The sequence below is a fragment of the Calypte anna genome, chromosome 10, assembly GCF_003957555.1.
Source record: "Calypte anna isolate BGI_N300 chromosome 10, bCalAnn1_v1.p, whole genome shotgun sequence".
Lineage (NCBI taxonomy): Eukaryota > Metazoa > Chordata > Aves > Apodiformes > Trochilidae > Calypte > Calypte anna.
In genome coordinates, this window is record NC_044256.1 from 14945086 (window position 1) to 14969704 (window position 24619).

General features: G+C 39.3%; 1 protein-coding gene across 1 annotated transcript in view; it reads right to left on the bottom strand.

Moving 5' to 3' along the window:
• AKAP13 (A-kinase anchoring protein 13) overlaps nt 1-24619 on the bottom strand; it is a 205591-nt gene that overhangs the window by 19261 nt on the left and 161711 nt on the right. The window contains exons 15-22 of the mRNA XM_030456754.1: nt 21774-21836; nt 19164-19347; nt 17790-17898; nt 10872-10914; nt 9516-9621; nt 4401-4572; nt 1198-1265; nt 429-495 (exon numbers count right to left, since the gene is read on the bottom strand). Of these exons, the coding sequence (XP_030312614.1) occupies nt 429-495; nt 1198-1265; nt 4401-4572; nt 9516-9621; nt 10872-10914; nt 17790-17898; nt 19164-19347; nt 21774-21836 (812 nt within the window). The remainder of the gene's footprint in view (nt 1-428; nt 496-1197; nt 1266-4400; nt 4573-9515; nt 9622-10871; nt 10915-17789; nt 17899-19163; nt 19348-21773; nt 21837-24619) is intronic.

Here is a 24619-nt window from a genome sequence, read left to right on the forward strand (position 1 = left end):
TGGTTTGATTACCTCAGAGCATTGGACAATTAAAAAAAAAAACAAAACCAAGAAAAGAAACAATCTTTTGAACAAACATCCTCTTGACTTGTTTCTTAAAAATTCCTTTTAATACAATACTCATATTTGGATTCTTTCCCACATCAAACACACCTGCACATAGGTTGCATCTTCCAGATGGGGACTCATTCTAAATCTGAGATGACTTTACATTTGCTTAAAGTGATATGGAGACTGCAGAAGTGGATAAACTCTATGCAATTTCAATACAGCTTCAGAAATCCCAAACACTGCTCATCAAGCACAGAGGATGCTCTCATCCCTGCTTTGAAAAACACTTATCTTTCATAATAATATTAGCTGTCCGAGCAGTTAAGAACAGCAGATAAACACCATCACCAAAGATAAGGGAAAGGAAGTTTTCTTACTTTTGTTTCTCATGGTTACTGTGGGTAATGAAGAGGTATCATGTGCCTGCAGCATCCCTCTCTGTGGCTGAAAGAAAAATGAAAATGAAATTCACTGTAACTTCTTCCTCCCTTTTCCCATCAGGCTGTGCCACAACTAAAATCAAAAAAGTTTTTTGGTTTTTTTTGAATGTTCTCAGAACAAATCAGTTCTTGGCTGTATGTGTGGGTTTTTTATACATACATATTCATGCATGCACATGTACATGTTCCCCCACCTCCAGTTGCCATCCATGAAACAGGAAAAATAAGAGAGAAAAATGTGCAGTAAATCAGAAAATGAGAAAAAAAAATATGCTGACAATACTGAAGAGAACTGAAAATCATAACTGTGTAAACATTAACTAGCTCAGAAAACCTTACTGCAGAAAAGGTTCCTCACATTTAAGGCAAGCAGGAATTCTGCACGTTCTCATATAAACTATACACCAATTCTGCCAGTCAAGTGTTTGTATTTAAATGAAGCACAGGACAGACCATCTCACTATCAAGTCCTTGTGTACTGTGGACAACAACACAGAAACTTTCTGCCAACAAACACCCTGTGGCATTTACAGAGCTCCAGGGACAGCTACATTACGTGGTTCTGGGGAGCTTCAGAAAAAAATATTTACTGTAGCACAGGGGCTGAATTTCTTCCAACAAGCTGGAAACTCTGGGTGCATGGTATAGATTTCAATACTGATTTGTTTATTTTTGTTTATTTAGTCAAGTAGATGAAATCTCTTACCTTCATTTTGACCTTTGCACAAGAAGCAAAACTCTCCTTACAGCCTTTATGAACGATTGCATTGCAGTCTGTCCAAAGTAAGAACCAACAACAACCAGTTAAACAAAAGACATAGAAAATGAGTCAGGTTTTGATGTTTATCTCAACTGTTATCTTGCACAATGGAGGATTACAACTTCCAGCCATCATTGTAGTTTACACGAGTAGCTACAGATACTGAGAGGCTGCTTTCCCAGATAACTAACACTTAAGGTTTTTTTCATGAAATTTAACAGGAAATCAATGCAAGTTTCAGTCATCAGGGCCATAATGGGTCTTAAAAAAAAAAAAAAAAGAAAAAAAAAGAAAGAAAGAAAAAGATTCACTTTTAATCTAAGTAACATTGAAAGTTGAAGCAGGAGATAGAAGCCAATTGTAGGGCCATTATTTTAACTAAAACACAAACACTGTTCTTATCAAGATAAGGATTATATGATCCAAAAGACAAGAAAAGGATAGTGAAATTCCTTTATATAACCTCAGCCATATTACAGCTAAGATCTACAGTGCAGGAACTACTGTTTTAGAGGATGATTAGAAAAGTAACAGGAGGTGGGGCAAGGTGACCACATCCGTGAGGCTGGAATTTCCTGCCTGAAGCCACTGCTTTGGTCCAAACCCACACCATTCACCAATTCCAAGAGCATGATGCTCTAACACTGACCTTTGCTGTATGTACACCACAAAAAAAAACCTGCGTAACCTTTTCAGAATACCCTGAGTCTGAACTCTGCCAGCAGATTTCTGGGAATCAAAGACTTTTCAAAGATGATTTAAACTGGGTTTTTTTTTTCATAATAACTGATAATAAGGTTTGAAGCATTACCTCTCCTGACAGATGAAAAATCTCAACTAGAATGCTTTCAGATGATGTTCAGTAGCTTAGAGAAAACATGTTCTTTGCACTCATTAATGAAAACATGAACTAACTCAGGTCACAAATTATTTAAGTTTATGTTACACTCAAAGTGCACAGTTCTGGATTATTTCTAGAAGAAATATGAGAGGAAAAAATTCCACACCCAGAATGACAAAATATGCTCACATTCCTGACAGTTTTTACATTTGGGCCTGCTTAATAAAAGCCAGTAATAATTCTGATATTCTGAGAGGTAAGGGCATGGCTATTCTGTCAGTATCCCACAGTTTCCTGTGCAAGAGGCAGAAGAAAGAAACCTGCACATTCTTGCAAAAACCCACAAGCAGTATAATTTTTCAGCTAAAACAAGGAAGAGGAACAGAACTTGTTCCTGGTGCATGATAAGAAGCAGTGAGACAATACAGAACCATTAAATTCACACTCAAGCCTTAAAAGCCTGAGGGAAGCTCTTGCTAAATGAACCATTTAACAATAGAGCATTCTGACTTTTTAGATCAAAATCCAGTTTCACAGGGATTTCATTCCTCTAGTTCAACTTTTCAGCAGGCAGGAACTCCATCAACTCCTCTGCATCACTTATTTTGATAACTAAAAACCTCAAAAGCTTTTTTTCTGCATTACTGATCACAAAAAATAAAAAAAAAAACAAAACCCAAGCAGAGAGCTATTAAAAATTTCTTTGCTTGCCTGTTGGTTTTAGTGCATGCTAAATCCTTCAGCATTGACTAGCTGTTTCAGGAAGCTGGGGGCATCACTGAAAAGTTGGGACACTGATTTAAAATGATCCAGCCCTTTAAAAGACATTAAGGAAAAGTCATCCGCATGAGAGACAGAGCAGTGATGGTAGCAGTAAAGCACTGCCAAGTCTGCAGGATAAAGCAGTCTACAACAGCACAGGAATCACAGAGCCTCTGCTGCTGGTTGTAAGACATTTCCAAGGCATTTGGGGGCTGATTTCAAGATGCAGTGGGAGAAAGGACCACTCTCAGATGGGAATTTGCAACCCGGGCCCTGATGGAACTTTCTTTGTGGTATTCAATTTCTGGCCAGTGTAGAAAATTTACAATAATTTTCTATTGTACCTTGAAAATCAAGAGAGAATGTCTATGCTAAAACTGACATTGTTGGATTATTTTAACTCATCAGGATATAGAGAGTTAAAAGAGGATGAGTTTAATTTTATAAGTGGTTTCAAAAGCTGTTAAGAAGTGGGAAAAAGATGCAGTTGAGGGCTTCTAATTGTTGACGTTTTCCATTTCCTGTTGAGTTGACACAGAGTGTGTCTCATGCAAAGAACTTGGCCTGAATTTCTTCTCTTCCAGGAAACTCTAAAATGTCATTTGGGATTCTGCTGGCTGCTCCTTCAGAGCATCAGAGATGCTTTTCACACTGCTCATCTACCAGGAGGAACAGACACAGAGCCTCTTGCTCCAGCTTGTGAGCAATTCCTGTACACTCATGTCTAGGATAGTGGAGTAAAAAATAAAATATTAGTAAAAAAAATACTAATAGTGAGGAAAGCAGAGCTCTGAAGTGCACTGGGGAAAAAGACATTTTGGTCTTCACACTCCATGGGTAAACCAGTCATCCTTCTGGTCTCAACCACACAAACACTGCTGACCTTTATCAAGCTACAGACATGCAAAACCACTGGATAAGCAAAGAACAAAATCACCAATCTCACAGAATCCCTCTGCTGTGGTTCCTCAGCTGCCTGCCTGCTACTCCATGTACCTCACATGCACACAGGTAGTTGCCATTTGATCTGTGATGCAAATTCATGTATAAAGGGATTAAAATCTTAGTATTTCCTCTTTATATCATGTTGTTCTCATCGGGGGCTCACCAAAGCAGTGTTTCAGAGAACTAAAGCAATGCATTCATAAATAAGTGGGGCTTTTTTTACCCACTGTAAATAAAAGCTTGGTTTCCCTGTCCTCCATCTATTGTAATGAAGCACCTCAGCCCCAAGCCACAATGTTTAGCTGAAACAACATAATTCCTCCTGCTGCCTGATACATCCCAAGGTGCAGAAAACCCTGCATGGTCCTGCAATATCAAAGCACAGGCTAGGAGGGAGGCTGAAGGACATCGCTTTGCAGCAACAACTCATTTCAGTCCAGCTGCCATAAGGCAACATGCTTCTCCATCAAGAACTACCTCCCAAGTCTTCCTGCCACCACATCCAAAAGCAAGAGGAAAACAAAGCGTAAGATTTCACATTTCCCCATGTCAGAATTAATGAAAAATAAGAGAAAGGAGAGGAAATAAAAATCTGACTTACTTGCACAGTAGTACGAATCCTTATTGAAAGGTTTCATACAGTGGTAACAGGTTGCTTGGGCTACAACAGAGATGGCAGTGAAGAGATGTCCATTTAGCAGCTTCTTATCTTTCTCCTTTTCCTTGGAATCTTTGTCTTTCTCTTTAGTCTTCTCTTTATCCTTCTCTTTTTCCTGCAAAAAAAAATTGAACAGATGCCTCTCATTACTCACAGAGGTCTGTGTCTAGTTACAGATTCATCAGTGTTTGCCTTTGTTACTGATGATATTGATCAGAGCATACCTTAACAACAGCCATGTGTCTGCCCAGCTCTCTGTTAAAATAAAAAAAATCAGCCTACACCCCCCACGCTGGATATGGATCAACACACAGACCCCTCCTGTCTGGGTATCTCACCAGGAGGGATGAAACTGAGTCTATTCTGAAGGCACTGATTTTCTTCCACCTTTGTTTTATATTTGCTGGGTTTAATGACTTGCCTCTTTTCTTTTCCTGGGCTCTTATCAATCTCTTCAGCACTTTTACTGAATTGTGTTAAATACAAACACCATGTACAACGTGTATCACCTTTCAACACAAGTAATTTTTAAGGACAACCTGCAAGACTCATGCTTTGCAACTGCATTTTAAATGCAGAATGCAAGCTTTTCCTTGGTGCCTGTACAGCATCACTGCCAATACATTTCCACCTCCATTTGCCTTCTGACTAGCAACTCTTTCAAGTTGCATGCAAACCCAAGTAGCTATGCGAAGCTTTTTGGGGAAATGGACCTTTCACAAGCTCTCAAAATACATCACCACAGAAAGAGTAGAAACAGCAACACCATAGAAGATGATTTTGTCTTCTGGAAGCCAAAGTACAACCTCTGGGCTACTCAGCACTGGGAAGACGACAAGCACAGTCAGCTTCTCCAACTTTTAGCAGAGTTTTGATTCCCTTTCTATTGCTACCTGAGGCAGAAATTGCTAAATACTAAAAATTTGAAATACTTTTCCCTGCAGCCTTTTCTGGATTTGAAATTCTCCCAAACAATTTTTAAAGGGAACTCCATAGAAAAAAGCATAGATTAAAGATAAAGAGACTCCTTGTCTTTCTTTGTACCACCCTACAAAATCACACAATTCAGCTCCTGATCCCTATCTCCACTGTTACTGCAGATGCCATGGCATCTGAAAGAGATGCTTAACCAGGAACCACTAAAAGCTTCTGTAAGCTTATCTTTGCATTTTGTTACTCATATGCCACGTGCCCCTGTCACACTATAAATATCAGAAAACTGCAGAGCAGCCCATGCCAGTAATCACCATGAAGCAGTCAAAAGAGGTCCACTGGTTGCGAAACTTTTGAGCCTTTGATGCCACACTCAAATAACCAGTAACTCAGCCTCTCTAAACACACTCCAGGAAAAACGTGTGTGTTGTATCGTCTCTCCTTGCAAAGCTTCATAAACAGAAAGTCTGTTTACTGGGCCCAAATGCTATTTTGTTCTGCACATAAGCAAAACTAGGGGCACTGCTGTATGCAATAATCCTGTCTGAAGCAGAAAATCTGATTTGTGGCACAACTCTCCCTCCTTTCAGCCACCAGCACAGATCACCACCCCATGCAAACCCTCCCAGCCCTGTTCTACACCCACTGACTGTAACCAGCCTACCAGGATTCAAGAACTAAACCTCTGCAGTTTAGTCCAGGGCCCATGGTACCAAATTAATGCCTGGAGTTGTGCTCTGTTGCCAGGACATGTGAAGCTCCAGGAGAAAAGATCACCCTACCCTCAAGGTATATCTTGCAAATCATATACTTAAAATGCTGAAAGTCACCACTCTGTAGTTCAAATGTACCTTATTTTTACTGCAAAGCCCAGCCATGCTAAGGTCTGGATTAATACACTCTTCACAAAAAACACTGTAAGATACATTTTAATTAATGCTGAACAACCCCAGGAAAAACAGGAAACGGATGCACCACTTTCAAGGAGGAAACAGCAAACTTCAGACAGGGGATGCCAGCCGTGCTGCTGAAACGCGAGCTCACGAAATGAGATTTTTTTTCTTTTCTTTTTTTTTTTTTCCCCCTGTTACAGTTAATGGAACTTTTTTTTTTTTTCAAAAAGGATGGGAAAACCTGCCCTATCAGAGCTGCCAAAGAATAGCTTCATGGCTGAACCTGCACTGAGACACACAACAAGAACCTCAGAACAGTCCCACAGCCCAAAGAAAAGGACCCCATGCTGCAGCTGCAGGTCTTGCTCCAGAATAACCACACAAAGCTCTTACCTCCCAATGCTTAAGTCCTACTAGCTTCACTGTTATGTGAGGTACTTCAGCAAATTTATTCCATTTTATTGACATCCTTCCCACCAGGGAGAGTTGCTCCCCACCAGCATCAGCCCATCACCCACGGCCAAGAGCTGCCAGCACGGCTGGGAGGGATGGTTCTGAGAGAGGAGTTGAGCAAAAGAGGGAGGGCCCAATGATTGCTGCTAACTTCCTTTAACATTATTTTAGCTACTTTGCTATTGCTTTCATCTTGCCCTACCCTAGCTTCCCCTGCTAAAAAAAAAATCAACAAGCTGAAAAAATACCCACAAACCTTAAAAAATTGAAATTAAAAATAGAGGCAGAAAAGGATTAGATTAATATTTTAGAAGTCACAAATCAATCCAAGGCCACCCATTTACAAGGCAGAGGGTGGTAAATCAAACCCTCTGTGATGTTCAGGATACAGAAGAAGTGAATGTTAACATACCTCAGTCTTGCTATGTAGCATTCCATTAAAAAAACAGCTGCAGATGATTTCCCAGACAGAAAAGTTTCATGGGTTTGGGCTCCTCCTGCTCTACAGGTCAGAAACAGTCCCTGTCTCTTAGTCCTTTCATATCTCCAACTCTGACTCTACACAGTACAATGTTGGTGGTACAGCACTGACTAATAACTGTGCAGTTTAAGCAAAAAGAGAAATTACTCATGCTCATTTTTTGTCGTCATTTCCCAGAAACTCTATTAAAATGAAGTTACGTGTGGTTTGTTTTTTTTTTCCTAGCTGACAGAGATACAGCATACCTTAGACTTCACAAACATGAATCTGTGTACAATGCTGATTTCAAGAGATTTGCAAAGTACACACCAGACATGGGTAAATTCACACAAACTTCTGTCGCTATCCCCTCCACTTTATACTCCAAACAACCCTGTATTTTAATTTTTTTTTTTTACATAGGTTACATAGGTTTTTTACATAGTTTACACCACTTTCAAAAAGAGTTGTTGCCATTTGTAGGCTTGGATGTACTATATTTTATGGTTCATCTTAGAAAAGGGTGCATTTCTGAAGGCTTGGAGCAAAGTAAAACCTAGTTGAAAATAAGTTGAAGTCCCTCTCCCTCCTGACAACCCAGACAGCAGCAGAAACCAACTCTTCCTGTCCAACTTCCTCTTTCAAGGTTTGTTGTTTTTCTTATTAACTCTTACAGGTTTTCATCAGCCATATCTCAGTGTTCCCAAGTAACTTTAGGCTGAATTATTTAAATGTACAGCTGACACCTCAAAAATGTAAGTCATGCAAACATTTCACTGTCAGCAGACAAGAAATTGTAGTAGCTGCAGTTTTTTGTGGTGGGTGTTATTGCTAGGATTTTGGAGCAATTCTGTATCAAGTTTCAGACATAATCACTCAATTAGTGAAATCAGACTGCACTTATTTAACAAAAGCAGAACCAATATCTCAAAGCCATTCTGCTATATTTTCTTACCTGTCTCAAACAGATCTCTTTCTATATATATCTCCAATTCTTGCTTTACAGATTATACACCCAAAGTGCCAGAACCAGTTAACAGATTTCTAGTCTCATTCACAGGCTGTGCAACATGCTCCACAACCTCTTGCTAGCATTTGCACTGAGCTTTCTATGTAAACACATTGATTTTATTTTTGACAGTGTACTGTGCAGGAGGGAACAGCACTGCCTGCAGCAGCTCTGAGCCACTGGTATCAGGCAGATCCATGAAGAGGAACTGTGTGTTAGGATGACTGATCTCACTACAGCTGGTACCTCCTTGTTAAGGTGATGCAATCTTCCAAAAACGTGTAGCAAAATGTGCATTGGACTACGTGAGCACACAGACCCATCTGTGTTAGAGGAACACTCAGGCTGAAACTTCACATCCTTGATGTTGAGAAAGGCTGAAATGAAGTTTGGTTTTGCAGATGAAATGGGACTCCTCCCATAACATGAAAACCTGCCTTGCAGGCACAATGCTCATCATGCCACCTTTTGCTTCCTGTTTGCTATTTACTTACCAGAATATGTAATTATGTGTCTCAGGGACTTTCCAATAGCATTTGTGGTGATATCACTTAATACATGGCCCACTGTGAGGTGAGGTGCTCTTAGCTTTGGTCAGGTATGATAAACTGAGATGGAATTCAAGTCAAAACCCAAACAACAAAAAAAAACCCCAAACCAAACATAAACCAATCTTAAGGGGACAATATAAGGCAATATAAGACAATATTTTGTGTGAAGTCTTCAGCATTAATTTAATTATTTCTGCAATCAATACTGATCAAGAAAATTCAACTATTCTGAACAGAGGTTAACCTTCAAAAAATTAAATCCCAGGGTTTCCAGGACAAAAAAAAAGGGTGGTAATATAAATATTGGCCATTACTAAAGGTCACAGTTTGAGCAACTGCTCCAGCAGTGCACAGGACCTTTGTGGCAAAGGTGGAAATAAAAGGGAAGCAAAATACAGCTATTAGCTGCTAGTCCCTTCTTACAACTCCTGTCCTCATTTTATTAAACACCTCTCAGGTTATGTGAAAATTAGATCATCAATCACTGCAAAGTCATAACTCATTCTGGAGCACAATCTATTCTCAAGAATAAATAAAACTCCAGTCTGAAGAGGCAAAAACAAAGCACAGGAAAACACCTCAGATACATTTCGGTTTTGGGAGTGCTGATTTCCCTATTACCCCAAGTAGAATCCTCCCCTCACAAAAGGGAAAGAAAAAAAAGTCAGGTACCACCCTATGGAAACACACTGAAATACAGAAATCATCTCCGCTACCTATGAGTATTTCAGGGCTGTATAAACCACAAGAAGCACTTACTTTGCTCTTCTTGCTGCTGGACATTTTATTCCTGAGGTAGCTGAAGGTACGACTGACTTTTGTTCCACTTTTTCCAGTGGGAACACTGCTGCTCTCTTCAGATATGCTAAAACCAAAAAAGAAAAGAGGTTACTTTTATTTTTCTCCCAAAGCATCTATTGAATGGACAGACTCTTTTTAAAATGACAAATGTATTTGTTATCCAATAGAGCCACAGGTTGCTTTATGGTGTTAGACCAGAGATGGTAAAGACAAATTACTAATCCAGTAGTTTGTCATGTATTTCAAAGGATCCTCTACCTCTTTTTAAGCAATCTCCTTTCTTGAACCATGCCATAGCACCCTCTGCTGCTCTTGGGAGATAATACAGCATCAGCCATTTACACAGTGAGTATTTGTAGGCACAGAGCCAGCCTGGGCATTTAATCATCAGTATTTCAGACTGAAAGGGACAAACATGCACAGATCTTTTGAAGAGAAATCTTCCAGAGAAAGACATCTAACAAACTCTGAAAAGGCAGTGAGTGCCTTTAATAGAAACCACACTGTCTGAAAAGCAGAAATGAGAATACCAACACTAAGTAATATACAGCTACAATTATTTGTATTAATTCAGGCATTTCTACTTTGCCAGCTTTCTGCCAGTCTTTAAACACAAAAGATTATGACTTCTTCAGCTTCTATAGAAGAATAAGAAATTACAGAAGAAACTATTATTGCACTAAATAAAAAGGCAGTCTGTCAATATGAAGCACAATACAAACAAAGAGCAGAAAATGAAATCAAGGAGGAGAATCCAGCAGTGAGCAGAGGTGAAGGGCCTCCCAGCTGCAAAATAAAGCTGCAGCTATCAGAGTGACACAGAGCCCAGACACCCAGCTCCTGTGGTGCCACAAACATCATTCCTCCAGGAAAGTGTTTTTAAAGCCAAGCAGCCACCAGAAATATTATCTCCTCTCTACAGCTTGCAAAGATGTAAAGTAATGTAGAAAACCAGGATCATATGAGCCTTTGCTATCAAAATATAGAGAGAATTCACCAAAGGGAGCAAACTACTTTTACTGTAAAATGTAACAAAGGGTAAACACATATTGCTTGATAATAGATAATCTGACATGTTATCAGCCATGAAAAAAACACAAAGCCTTGTTAGAGATAAGACCTAGAAAAGACTTTCATATTCTGTGATCTGAAGTAATTCTTCAGCCTCTGCACCTCCAGGGCTGATTTTCACAAGTCTGATAACTTGTGATCTCAGCTGAAGTACACTGGTGCCAGAAAGCCTTTGGGTGCCCAAACCAGAGCCCACTGCAGGAATCCCACCAGAAGAGATGCAGTACCTCCAGAATTCCATACCTCTGAACTGAGGAACCCGTGGAGCTGCTGAATGCCTGTGTACCTGGAAAAGATCAGAGGGATAGGGGGGGTTTGATATGTGAGACTGCAATCTTAGCCCACTGATTTTAAAAACATAGTTTGCATATTTAGTCAGTTCATAGGAAGGGGAGATGTTTCCCAGAAGTCAGTTTTTAGAATAGATTTCATCTGCTCAGGTATCCTCAGGTACTCTCAAATTAGTTGTTGAGGTGAAAGGCTGCTTAGTATGTTTATTGTTCTTCAGCTATCAAGCACTGGATGTGCATCTGTTAAATTTGCTGGTAAATCAGGGTATCTGAACCAGAACTGCCAATTCACATACAATAGATATAAATGAGAATCACTCTGCCACAAGGCTTTTATTTATACAGCACTAGAAAGAAGCTATTGTACAACACATCCGGGTTTCATGTATAAAACTTTTCTGCTTGATAAAATTATAGTTCATTTTCCCATCAAAATCTTGAAGCACTTCATAAAGAGTAAAGGAAACAAGGGAAGCCTTATTCCATTCTCCATGAAACATCACCAGCCTACAGCTTAGTCACAAAACACTGTGTTTGAGGAAAGTCTGACTTTAGACATGAAACAAAGCCCTGCCAATGACAAAAACTCTCTTTATACAACAAGAAACCTGCTTGCACAATGAAGTTGGAACAGATTAGGTAACTGACACCATTTACCCAGAACCACTAAAGCAGACTGAAAGAGCAGGATGGAATGACCCAGAGAAGACTCTCTCCAGAGCAAATGGGTATTTCAGGACTCCAAAAAACCCTCACCCTGCACATTTTGCAGTCCTATCTGAAGTTCAAGAAGCAGCATAACTTATCATCTTGTTAGGCTTCTGCATATACATTGTATGAGAAAAATTTGGCTTCAAATTCTGATAAGACTTTAAAGCTAAGGGTGACTGCAGAAGAGCCACCCAAGGTCAGAGGCAATGCTGTCCTTTACCCAAAAGCACTAAGTGCATTAGGAAAATGAGTACATACAATCATATTCCTTACCATTTTAAAATACACATTTGTCTAACCACTGACTAAAGTGTCAACACAGCCCGAGACAAAGATATTTCTTCATATTAAGAAACTAAACTAAAATGCAGGCATACCTAATCCCTACTTGGACATCTCTGTCAGTTTCTCCCTTGCAAAATCTTTCATCTATCCCAAATGCATCAGTTAATAACACTGTAACACAGATCAACTGAAGTCTATATTGAATTTCCTGACTGTGCTGGATTTTTATACAATATCCAGTACCTAAGTGCCCACTAACATCTCACAAGTAATACACAGATTTCCCAGACCCTGAGCAATGCTCAGTAACTTGGGGTTACTTTCCAGCTCTGGTTTGCTTTTCACAGTGGGTTAAGCCTCCTTTAGTCTTTCCTCTTAAGCATCACCCACCAATACTATTTCATATGGTAGCTGGACTTGAAATAACTCATCAAGGTCCATTATGCAGAAAGCAGTAAGTAGACAAGGATGTTGCAAACAACAGAAACCAGCTCACAACTCCTTAATGCTATCAGTAATTAAACTTCCATGGGTCAAGAAATCCAAAGGCTTCCTAATATTTTTCTGAAGTGCACAGATTGGCTTTTCCAGCCACTTGAAATCCACATCTTAAATATATCATGATATCAAACAAACTGAGCTAACTCTCAGTTACTCTAGAGAAAAGCAGGCACGAGGAGGTTGAGGAGTGGCAACTGAAATGCAAATGCAATCAGAATGCTAACAACTCCATACTCTTATGAATAACGAAACCTGAAGATCTGAGATAATAACTGGACTGGGATTACTAAATGGAAAATGCTTATTGCCAAAGCAGTGTTATGAATAACTGTGGGCTGTACCAACCTTTATATAAAGTCACCACAATACCCCCAAAATATGAGGGAATAAAGCACACAAAGAAAGCAACCGTTTTATTTGAGACAATATCTGACATTATCCTAAATGCTCATTATTAATGGCAGCATTGTGAGGAAGTGAAGATTAACAATGGCTAAGAGAAATATCCCCCAAGATTGCTATACCCTAACTAGGAATTACTAAACTCCTTGGATGCTTACAACACAACAAAAAATCCCCAAACAAACACACAAAAAACAAACCAAGCCAAAAAACCCAACACATCCTAAAACACCAAATCTAGCAAAAAGATGAGCTAAATGTATTTTTTACCATGGGAGCATGATGTCAATGCAGAGCTGCATGCTTGCAGCTCCCTTTGTGGGGACCATGAATTGTGAGTTTTGTTAAAGGCAGAAGAGAAGGACAGAGGCAAAAAGAGGAGGAAGGAGCTTAAATAAATAACTGAGTAGCACTACACCTAGGAAGAGCACAGAACTTCCTTGTAGGAAGGGACAAATCCATAGTGAAGACTGGGAATGAAAAGGAGGAGAATTTAGATATCTACAGCATGGATGGCATGGAGATTTTTTAAAATCAGGTGGTAAACAAAATTTGCTGGACTGAAAAGGAATTTCTCCCATCTCAGTATGGACAAGAAGGATGTGGGCTAGTTTCTTGGCAAACCTTTGATATGAACCAACTAATGTAGCTGCTCTGAATTCTCTATTTACATAGGGAATTATCTGTTCTGGTTTATTTCAACAGCCTAATAAAACATGCTTAAGAAATAGCAAACATTTTCAATTGCCTTTGATAAGCTTATTTAAAAAAAAAAACAACAAGAGGAGTCTAAATTACTTTAATCCAATATTCTGCCTTAGGTTTCTTTTAGCAATGGAGTTTGAAGGAGGGAAAAAACCCCACCATCTAACACTCACCTGTTTCCCAACAAAACTATTTGGACTGCAGTATCAGGACCAAGATATGAACACCTTGATGATTTAACATATCTGACTGCAACCTCTGCTTTTTAGTAAGCAGGGGAATTGTGAAATTTGAGATAACATTTTCAGAATTTACTATCAGGGCTTCCCTTTTCTCCTACTTCCAACATCCTATCATCTATGGAGGGCAAGAACCTCTTCTGTTAACTCCATGCACTGCAACAATCTCAAGACAAGTATTTTGGTTTTAATAAAAAGATAATTATTTTATTGTTGGTCAGAGTGGCAGATGATGATATTTGCCACATGGATACAAACCAAAACTAACCAGATGAGACATGGCAGTGTTGATATAAAAGACTCTTTGGATTATAATCCTTTTATTCTGCCCTTAGTTGCTGTTCAGAAAGAAGACTCAGATAATGCTGTTAGACATCATGCAATGGATAGGTCATTTGGAGGTCTGGAAGTGAAACTTCAAGGTCTAAAGCAGAAAATCAGATTTCTCTTTTGCTTTTACCCATAATGGCTGCAACACACAGAAAAGGGTTACTTACTATCCGACTCCTCATCATCATCACTGGAAGAAGAGCCAATAGAAAAGAGAGTTTTAGACTTAGGAATGAGTGGAGAGATGCTGAAGGAGAAGGAGATCCGTCTCGATGGTCGAGTCCGGCCCTGGGCTGAGAAGTGGGTTAACAGCAGACATTAGAGCATGCCTGAAAATGTATTTAATAGTAAAAAGGAGAGGAAAATGGCCAAAGCAAACTAAAAGCAAAGCAAAGGAAATGTCTGCAAAGCAGATGGCTTCAGAAAAGACAAGAAAAAAAGAACTGAGTATATGTACATTCCAGGGGATGCAGGTTTCACCGTATGTTGGTTTCACTGCATGCATAAGTCAAGGTTCAAGGCTTTCTTTTCTTAGCTGTCATATTTTTATAGGAACTCTTAATTAAGATTAACATGTAAGGAGTTATTTTTCCCAACCAGAAAACCAACAGCTTATTGGAACTCTGGATAAAGGATATCTGCTTCACTGAAATGACTGCCAGGGAATTAAACTGGAACAACCCAAGGTATTTTTTGAAGGATGCTTTTTGCAGTTAAATGACACCAAAGCTGCTTGAGTAAAGCAAAGATACTTCATCTGAAGTAATGACTTTATTTACCTAGGGAGGTTCTTGTCACTTAGCTCTCTAAAATAACATCACCACCATTTTGTTCATGTCACACCCTTAAAAGCTTCCAGATTTCTTCTCCAAAATAAAAACCAAACTTCTTGTTTCCTGTCTTCTAAAACTCATATTCCTTTTTATAAAGAAACTGAAACATGAAAAAAGCCCATCTGCACCCTCTCTTGTCTTTGCCTGGAAGGCATCTAACATACACAGTGCCAAACAGCAGTAAGCCTGTGACATCAAACCTCCCATTATCAGTAGGATAATGACAAGTCCAGTCATCTTTTCTAAGATGTGTTACTGCCCTGCCTTCTGCTTATTTCAGTTTGTATTTTAGTACAGCAAGCCCTATTTTTTCATGCCCTCATCCAGAAACTTTGAAAATGTAAAGGGTTTAATCTAATTCCTGTTTGGTTCTTTTTTGCTATAAAAAAAGCTCTCCCATAACAATAGCTTTGACAATTCTTTCTAAGGACAATCCAAGGTTAATATTTGCATCCAATGCAAAGCAAACCCTCCTGAAAAGTTCCTCCAGCCATTAGTCATAAATGCCAAACCCCTAGAAGTGATTAGACTAACATCATGTGCACATTTTTCCAACATAAGCAGAAGAACCCTTGAGGGATCCAGAGAGAGTCATTTAAAGTGAAGTATTCTTAGCAATATTCACACATTAATTTTGTTTAGACTGCCTCTTAAAGGAGTCGTTCTAGTGCCTCAAACCTGAAGAACATGACAAGGCAACATTGCTTTTTTTCTTCTACAGTCCACTGTCTATTTAGCCTAAAAGTCAAGATGAACAATAATACTTTCCTGTAAATAGAACCACCTCCTCCAGCACAGTTCAATTCAACTTCCATTTCAGTGGTTTTATTTATAGCAGTTCCTGGCTTTTTAACAATGCTCCACACTGGAAATTTGCTATTCCAAAGCTGAAGGCAGCCTTCCCAGCACTCCAGCCAACAGCTCTTGTGACCTCCCTCTATAAAATGCTGAAGGATTTACAGTTGTGAATGGCTGCAGCAGCTCTTGGAACATCTGAGACATCAGATGGAGCATGGGTTAAAAACTCAGTCTCAGAAACCACTGCTGGCTCCATATGTTTATTTATTTGGATTTAATTTTTGAAGCATTTGTGCAAAACTGGTTGCTTCTTTTCTGTTCAACCATATTTGAGGAGGTCTGGGAATTTTATTTTTTGTTTTAAAACGCCGACCACAAAATAATGAAAAATTAAATTTTTCCTGGAATTCACCTCTATGAAATCAAATATTTTTTCTTGCATAAGTGAAGTATTCTGCTCTATGACATGAACGTCAATCCTAGGTGATACAAAGGAGTTTATACTGAGATCTTGTAGAAGGCACTGAGCTGCTTCACATCTATTTATGGTCACAGCTCAAGTAATGCTATTCCTCTTCCAGTGACTGAGGAAGACTGAAGTGATTTACTGAAGTTTCTGAAGTTGGGAAAGTGTCAGATTTGGGAAGAGAATCCATGACTTAATTGCTCAAGGTAAGTCTTTTGGATGCTCTGCTCCCACCAACTGCCTCAAATGCATCCATTTTTAGAAAACACCTTCCATTAAAACAAGGCCCTTCTGATTGCTGCAAAGTAACTACTAAGAAACTAAAGCTCACAGAAGCATAATTCTTAACTTCAGTGTCTAAAACTCACACACATCTGCCTCAAAGCATAAGACTAATCCTCCTATTTCTTCCTCATGAAAGGCTTCCTGCATCTTTTCCTTCCCTCTCACTAAGACCATCGTGGTTCTGCCAGCTCTAGAACATGGGATAATCAAACAAAACAAAACACAAAACAAAATATTAAAGAAGGCCTTCAGCCCAAGGAGGAAATAGGGTGTGCAAGAGCCAGGCTCTTCACTGGACAGATCTGCCCATGTTTTGGTTACTGTTGCTGGGAGACACATCTATTAGGCCACATGCTTATTAATCATGAAATAACCATGGTAAAGAACTTAAAAACTTCTCCTACAAAGCACAATCACTGTGAGCTCCCTTCAAGCCTCTTAATGAAAAAAAAAATATCTGTCTTAAAAATCTCTTCCCTTTCCCAGCTTTGCAAGGAAGAAGTGTGTTAATAAAGAGGAAAAGATGAGAGATCATCGTTGACAAGATGTGATCTGAAATGTCAATACTATTTCTGGCTGGCAGTTAATAAAATGAAAATGTGTAATGTGGCCCTGCCTAAGCACATCCAGCTGCAGCCTTCTGAATGACTTCTTCAGCTGAAAGAAATCAATTCAGTTGCAAAAGCTGCAAAATTAAGTGCTTGTTATCACTACAATTAAGCTAAATTGAAAAATTTCACCTAATCAGCTTATTATTTTCTTCAGAAATGAGATTCAATACATTATACCTAACTGCCCAAAAACATTTAACTCAAAATGAATAGCAACCAATTCCCTCAAGGAGACCAGGACATGGATTCCCAAGTTTTTGTACAGCAACTTCCAAAAAAATTTGGAAGTAGAAAAATAAGATCTGAAGTGGAATTTATTTAGACAAAGAAAAATTCTGAAAAAACACAATATGCAATTTTTTTTTCTTAAACAAAAAACTCAATAGATCATGGGTTTTGTAATTGTAGTCCAATAAAACACAAAACAACAACAACAAAAAACCACAAGACCACAAAAAAACTCAAAACAAAAGAAACCCAAGTGAACTGGAAATACCAGGGACACATGGGATAGAATAACATTGGGATCCAGACTGATCAAGTTCTCCCTTTCCATCTGCAATTCCATGCAGCAGTGAAACATATTTCACATAATAAAGGAAAGCATAAGCAGGTACCAGCAAATTCTGCCTTGGGAAGGTAGGAAAATCATTAGTACTACACATGATAGCATGGACACAGATAAGGGAAAATTGCTTTACTCACTGTCCAGCACTGGTTTACTAATTGACATGAGAGACATAGATTTGGTCAGTGGAGATGAAACAGCAGAAGAACAGAAATTAAATCCTTGTGGCTGCGATGTTTGATGCATCTGGAAAACAGAAAATAAACCCACTGAGAAATTATGTTGAGCATGATAGCACCATCACAAGCACAGGTCACAGTTCAGTCTTTCTGGTTACTGGAATTCTTACTTTCAACTAGTGGAAAATTGAAGCAATCCAGGTATAGGTTAAGAGGTGAGAAATGCAAGGACCACAAAAAAAGCAAGGAGTATTACACAGACAAAATGCAAAATTTTGTCTTTAAAATGGAAGACAACAGATTATGAAAAAAACACAGACTCTGGCTGCTTGAATTGCTTGCAAGATATTCCTTGGACATCATTATGATGGATACGGCTATTTCTCTGACAGTCACTGAAATCCCAGCTCTTCAGCAAAACTTGACTATGGTTCAAAACATGGTAAAAGAAAAAAAAATCTCATGTTTAGCAGGGCATTGGCCAAAAATGCCATTCCTCAAAGCAAGAGAACACATGAGAATCTTGACATAGTATCTTTTAAATGCTGGATCTTGTAAGACCCGTTTATTGCCTTGATGTGCAGCAGTGACTCCGCGAGGTAAACAGACTGGCTGGGTAATGGTTCTGGCATGAACCCAGAAAATACTATGGCTGAAACTTCAAACTCAGAAATTCAGCGTATTTATAGTTTTTAAGACTGTAATTGCTTCTTTAATAAAAATAAGCAGAGACTCTCATAATATTGTGGCCCATTTGTCTGTAATACCTACCACAGCCTTCTGCCTCAGAGAGATCACTCTACATTTTCTCAATATGCAATTAACATTTTGCTTAACTGTTGCTGATTATAAGGAAGCTTTTGATTTTGGTTATGCTTATGGAAGAAAAAAAATATCTTTGTTTTCCTCCTGTGATATGAAAAACTTGGGAACTTTAATGGGTAAATTACCATTTGGTACTTGTCTGTATTTCAGGTCTGTATAAGGCAGTGTGAGCATTAATTATGGAAGCCTTACAACACCTGTAACTAACAGTATCACTACATCCCTGCTATTAAGTTAATAACTTTTCCATGATTACTCATGCAATCAGTGGGAGAAAACTGGGAAGTTTCTTGTTTTCAACCTTAAGACTTCCATCCATCAATGACATTGCTCCATTTCTCTGAAGAACCAAATAACCAAATTACCCAGTTATTTAAGATGGAAGACTTTAATAACACGACATATGCAAGGTAGAAGCTTTAACGGTGAAGCTGTGACTCGGAAAAATTATTTTAAAACATTGATATAGCATTTTCTAGAACTCTAACAACAGTTGGACAGCTTTACCTGGTGTTCATAGTCTCTGATTTCCCCTTGCTCAAGCTCTTCAGTGAGTAAGAGCAGGGACCCACACTGATTGCTGGCATGTGGACTCCGTCTGAGGTCTTTGGAGCTCAAAGAAGAAGCCTCCAGGCTTGTAGAGGGCTTCTTGTTCTCTCCAGAGTCCCCAGCAAGGCCTTCTAGGCTGTAACTGAAGAGAAACCCTGGAGGTTAGGATCCTGACGAACTCTGAGAGATTGGTGTCTTTCAGCATTTGCGAGTGCCAAACACAAGGCAGTCACTAACTGGACTGTGCAGGGAAATTCCTCAGCATGCTACTTCTCAACAACCAAGTGCAGAAAGCAGTGGAGGGATTTCTACATCCTATATAAAAAAATTAGTAGCATCTGTGCACCTATACTGAGGTGCAGTAGTTGCTTAAGAATGACCATTCAAGCCCCTGGTCAATGGGCTTTCCCAGTCTTGTTATTTTCCTCCTCCTTGAAAGGTGCTCAGGAAATACAGAAATGTCTCTCCTAAATATTTTAATATTTCTACATACTCTTTTTGTAAGTTTTTTATTAGGTTCTGCCTGGAAATAAAGCCACCAACCAAATACCTCATATAGCATGGTGCTGCCTGGCCTGGACCACCACTCCTCCCAGTAGCCACAAAATCAACTCCAGTCTGCACATAATGTTCATCTGCAGACACAGCTGCTGAATCTATTTAGCAAGTGCCACTGCAGGCAGCTTCAGCAATGCTAATGTCCTTCTTCCTGCTAAAGCTGTTGTTTTTTGGTGTTTACTGGGCTCTTGGTTTGTGGGTTTTGTTTTGTTTGGTTTTTTTTTTTTGGTTGATTGTGTTTTTTTAATAACTGTTGTCTCCATCCACCAACCAGTGCTATTTCATCATTTCCTGAGGAAGGCAGTCTGCCCAATGGAGCCACTGGGCTCAAAGATGAACAAAACTTTGAACTTTCCCTTGCAGAATTGGTAGTAATACAAGTTTTGGCCAGCACCTGCAGAGACAGCTGCTGACAGGCAGGTGAGCTCTACAGAAAAATCCTAATAGATTCTTTTCTCACCTCAACAAAACAGCCCCTCTTTCATATGTGATTGTTTCAATCCAACGTGCCATGGTCCTGACGTTCTGCTTCTGACCTTCTTGCTCCTCATTCTCAAGCTTTGATAAACTCATTGCAAAGCCAGTTTAGATTAATCTGAAGCTTTACAGATTCACTTCCCAGCACAACTCTGTGGCTAACTTTTGATTTTTATTTTATTTTTTCCACACAAAATCCTGCTAGATTTAAATAAGGCCTACCTTGGATACACATCCCAACTTCAGGCTAATTGTGACATAGAAGCAGCCAACAAGCTAACATACAAGCAAATGAAAGGGAAAACACTCTAGATTGCACAGATTATTTAAATGAGAGGACCTTTAAATTCAGGTAGACTTGCACAGCAGTGATTAATGTTCTGTACTCCTTCAGAAGCACTAAATGGCTGATAAAAATGCATCTTCAAAGCAGTAAACCTTAAATAAGATTTAGTTATTTTTTTAAAAGACTTCTTTCATGTTAGGTAATGAGAAAGAAGACTGAGGCATTTATAATTTAATATTCAGAAAGACCTTAACAGTTCACTGTGTATTAATAGCAGGCATTATAAAGTTTATTCTAAAATACCTGCAAAGAGAAATCAGTCTCATTTCTACCAATTATTTAGAACAGGTGAACATACCATCTTGCATCCCAAAGCTGTAACAATGACATTATATAGCTGAGAAGTAAAATCATGTTGTTTATTGTGACACAAGCAGCTCAAAAGTGCAAATATTAGATAGCCCATTACATATTCATCAGTTGATAACACTGGCTTGTCAGTGTTGGTGGGTGTATATAGAGCAAATGTAATAAAGTCTGTTACAAGAAGGAATGATTGATTTCCTTCTCAACACTGAGACTTCAGAAAAAGTGTTCAACAGTTCTACTCACAACCAGCAAGAACTGCCAGAAGAAATCAAAGGCTGTAAAATTTAGGAAACTGGTTTCCAGTTATGCTAACATGCTGTATCAGGTGAAGATACTGTCCTGCAAGCATCAATCCCATGTCTGGGATTTTCTACAGAAGATGCAAGCTTTAAAAGCCTGAGAAAATTTCATCTGTGTCTCTCAGATTAACTTTTCATTGGAAGATTTACATGATTAGCCTCTTTGAAGAAGGAACTAGATGTTTCCATTTACAAAGAGCAAGTCTGTATGAACTTAAATCCTTTGTGAGATCCATCCAGAACAAAGCGGCGCTGAATCACATGAACACTCGTTTTGATCCTTTGGCTGTCACAATTATCAGGATGATCATTGCTGCTGGAGTAACACACCTTAAAATCAACACAGAATAGAGCAGCTCAAACCAACAGTGCAGCTTCTTTAAAGAAGAGCAGCCACCACCTTCACCTGCACCCCAGTTCAGAAGACCCATTCCTGAGACCAGCTGCTGAAAAAGCAGACAAAGCAAACAAATGCACACTTCAGCCAGGGCAGCAGCAGAAAAGATGATGCACAAAAAGCTGATGACAGGGAGTTTGCAGTGCTCCTTTGCTGCTGTTGCACATTTATTTATACCATACCTTCTATAAGTAAAGTCAGGACCCATGGCAATGTACTGTACACCAGAGGGACACCAGCTCAAACTAGGAACATCAAAAGAGGCAAAGAAAGGAAACGGGCTGTGATTATTGGTTTGTTAAGGAACAGGGGAATGTTAAAAGACTCTCACCCTTGCATATCTTTAAAAAACCCAAATCACTTAGAAATAACGCAGTGACTAATATTAATTTCTGTCTGCCAAAACACAACAGAGCACCCCAAGTGACAGACATTACTACTAAACAGGGAGCAGGACAGCTCATGCTTCCCCCAGACTAAGCACATTGGTGAGTATACAACATCTTGGAGAAACTGCTCCTTGTGGGGAAGGATGTTTTTTTGGGAAAACAAAGCTGAAACACACCAAACCCAATTTTGCAGAAGTAATCACATGCAGTCATTACATTAGTAATGGTTAGTATTCGTCTGGCACCTTCTCATCCCAAGACTGGAAAAAGAACTTCTTATAGATATTAAATAATTTAAGTCACTTCCATACAAGTACTAATAACCTCAAGTTACATTTGGGAAAAATAAAAGGAGAGTTAAATGCTTAATGCTGCAGAACAAATGACTGAAAGATTGGAAAAAAAAAATAAAAATCAAGCTTTCCTTACTACTAACTCGGGATGAAATAAGAGACCTTCAACTAGTACTTTGATTACAAAGTCTTTCAGCTCCCCTACCCCCAGAAAAGTCCCGAGCTGCATTGTGAAACACACAGGAAAAGCAAATACAGAACATAAATATTTTGGTTGTCCTTTTAAATAGTGCTTGTTATTTTTTAACCTGTCAGCTCACGGCCCAATTGCAGGTTTTGCAGAGACAGAGAAATCAATTTTCTTGTCAGCTACAGCATATAAAGGAACACTAAATCCTGGAAAAGCAGCTCAGGAAACATATGCTGTCTGAAGGAAACTTTGCACCAGCAGAGATCTGCCAGAGCAGCACTGCACAAGTCCTACTCCCAGCCCCTGGGATCCACACAAGAGACAACATGGCCAGAGCATGTTTTGCCTATGAAAAGGCCAGAAGCCTATGGAAAGGGAAGCACACCCTAAGCATCCCTGGGAAAGGATTTTTGAGCACCAGAAAGATGAGAGGGCACAGAAAAAGATGCATTAGCTGCATCATCCCATGTAAAGCCCTTGTATAGTTTCCACACATACTACACTATTAAGGATATTAACTGGGTGAGGACAAACCTGAAGTACCTGGGCTTTGCACCCCAAAGCTCCAGGTATTCTTTACCAGTAGATCCCAGAACATTACCATAAAACATTATTCATGGGATGTACATTCCTCTAACATGCCAACATTTCATCTACGTCATAATCACTCAAGCATTGTGGCAGAGGGAAGTATTAGTGATGGGCAGGGGGACTAAATACTTGCTTGAGATCATAAAATAACCAAGCCCTGGGCACAGTAAACACATCTCTGTATGCACCCACAGGTTTTGGATCAGCCTTCTAAGGAGGTCAGCAAAGCCCACTCAGGAAAAACCAGATGGAGGCTGATAAAGCATCCCAAGATACCAGATGTGCTTCCTCTTGTGCTACCCCAAGACATCTGTTTGTGGCCCCAAGACTGATGGGCTTGGTGGACCTTTGGAGCTGTGCTGATGTTGACTTGGCCTGTAGAAGTCAAAGTCTTGTGTGGCCACTTTAGAACTGAAGGAGAGAGGATTTTCCTTATTTAAGAAATGGTGTAACATTTACAGCAGATACTGCACTTGAATAGGTTTGATGGCCATTGCTATGTTACAGGGATAAGCCCAAATGGTGAAACAGCATAGAAGGGAGGCAGAAAAGAAGAGGTAAGGAGGGGAGAAGTTGTGCATATGTGTAGAAGAAAGCCTGGAAATGAAAGGTCTTAGAGAATGTTAAAGACCTCTTTGAAAGGGCTATGGAAAGGGAGAGTCTTAAAGAATTACAATTGTGCTGGGCAGCCACCCACAATCTGCTGGCAACCCCATAAAAACTAAGATCAATACACAGCATGCAAAATCCCTTTACAGAAGACAATTTGGGGAGGGGGAGAAAAGAGCCATTACATACAGCAGCCTCGTGGAGAAAATAAACTGTTAGTACTAGTTTCAGACTATTGTTCTGCAACTCGAGTTAGAGAGAATGATACCAAAAAAGGGCTGGGAGACCAGGAAAGACACACACAAAAAAAGAGAGAATGCTTATGAAAGAATTACCACACATTTCAGGCACGACAAGGTGTGTTAAGTTGCCTATTCAAGACATTTTCTTTCTGTGTAAGCTCAGTGTTCTAAGATATAACAACTCAAGACACCTCTGTGAGAGGTGTGTTAGCATTAACAGAAAACTGATAAAAAAAGTTCTATTTGCATGAGCTGAGAAGAGCACTGCACTTCTTCCACCAGAGCACAGTGTGATGCAAATGAAGTGGCTTCATAGAAGCAAAAACCCATGTTCTTTCTTTTTTAAGAGCCCTCTCCTGAGCCACAGAGCACCGCTCATATGGCTTCACTTATGCTGATGCATGGCAGGGCATGATGACTTTTCTGGTAATATCATGGTTACATTTTTTCATATGTGGAAATATGGCAGTTTGTTTACACACACATGTAACCCCATCCATTTCAAGGAAAGTGAAATTCTGACTTAACCTGCCAGAGAAGGAGAGGTAGAAAGCTGTGGAATATGACAAAAGGCTGGACAATTGAAGCAGAGAGGTTAAACCTCTTTTTTTTTTCAGGCTTAAACTGTGTAAATGTGGACATCAAAAATTAAATTACCTATTTTGTATATTAATAGAAAGAGCAAAGGTTACATGAGTGAAAGTGCATATCCTG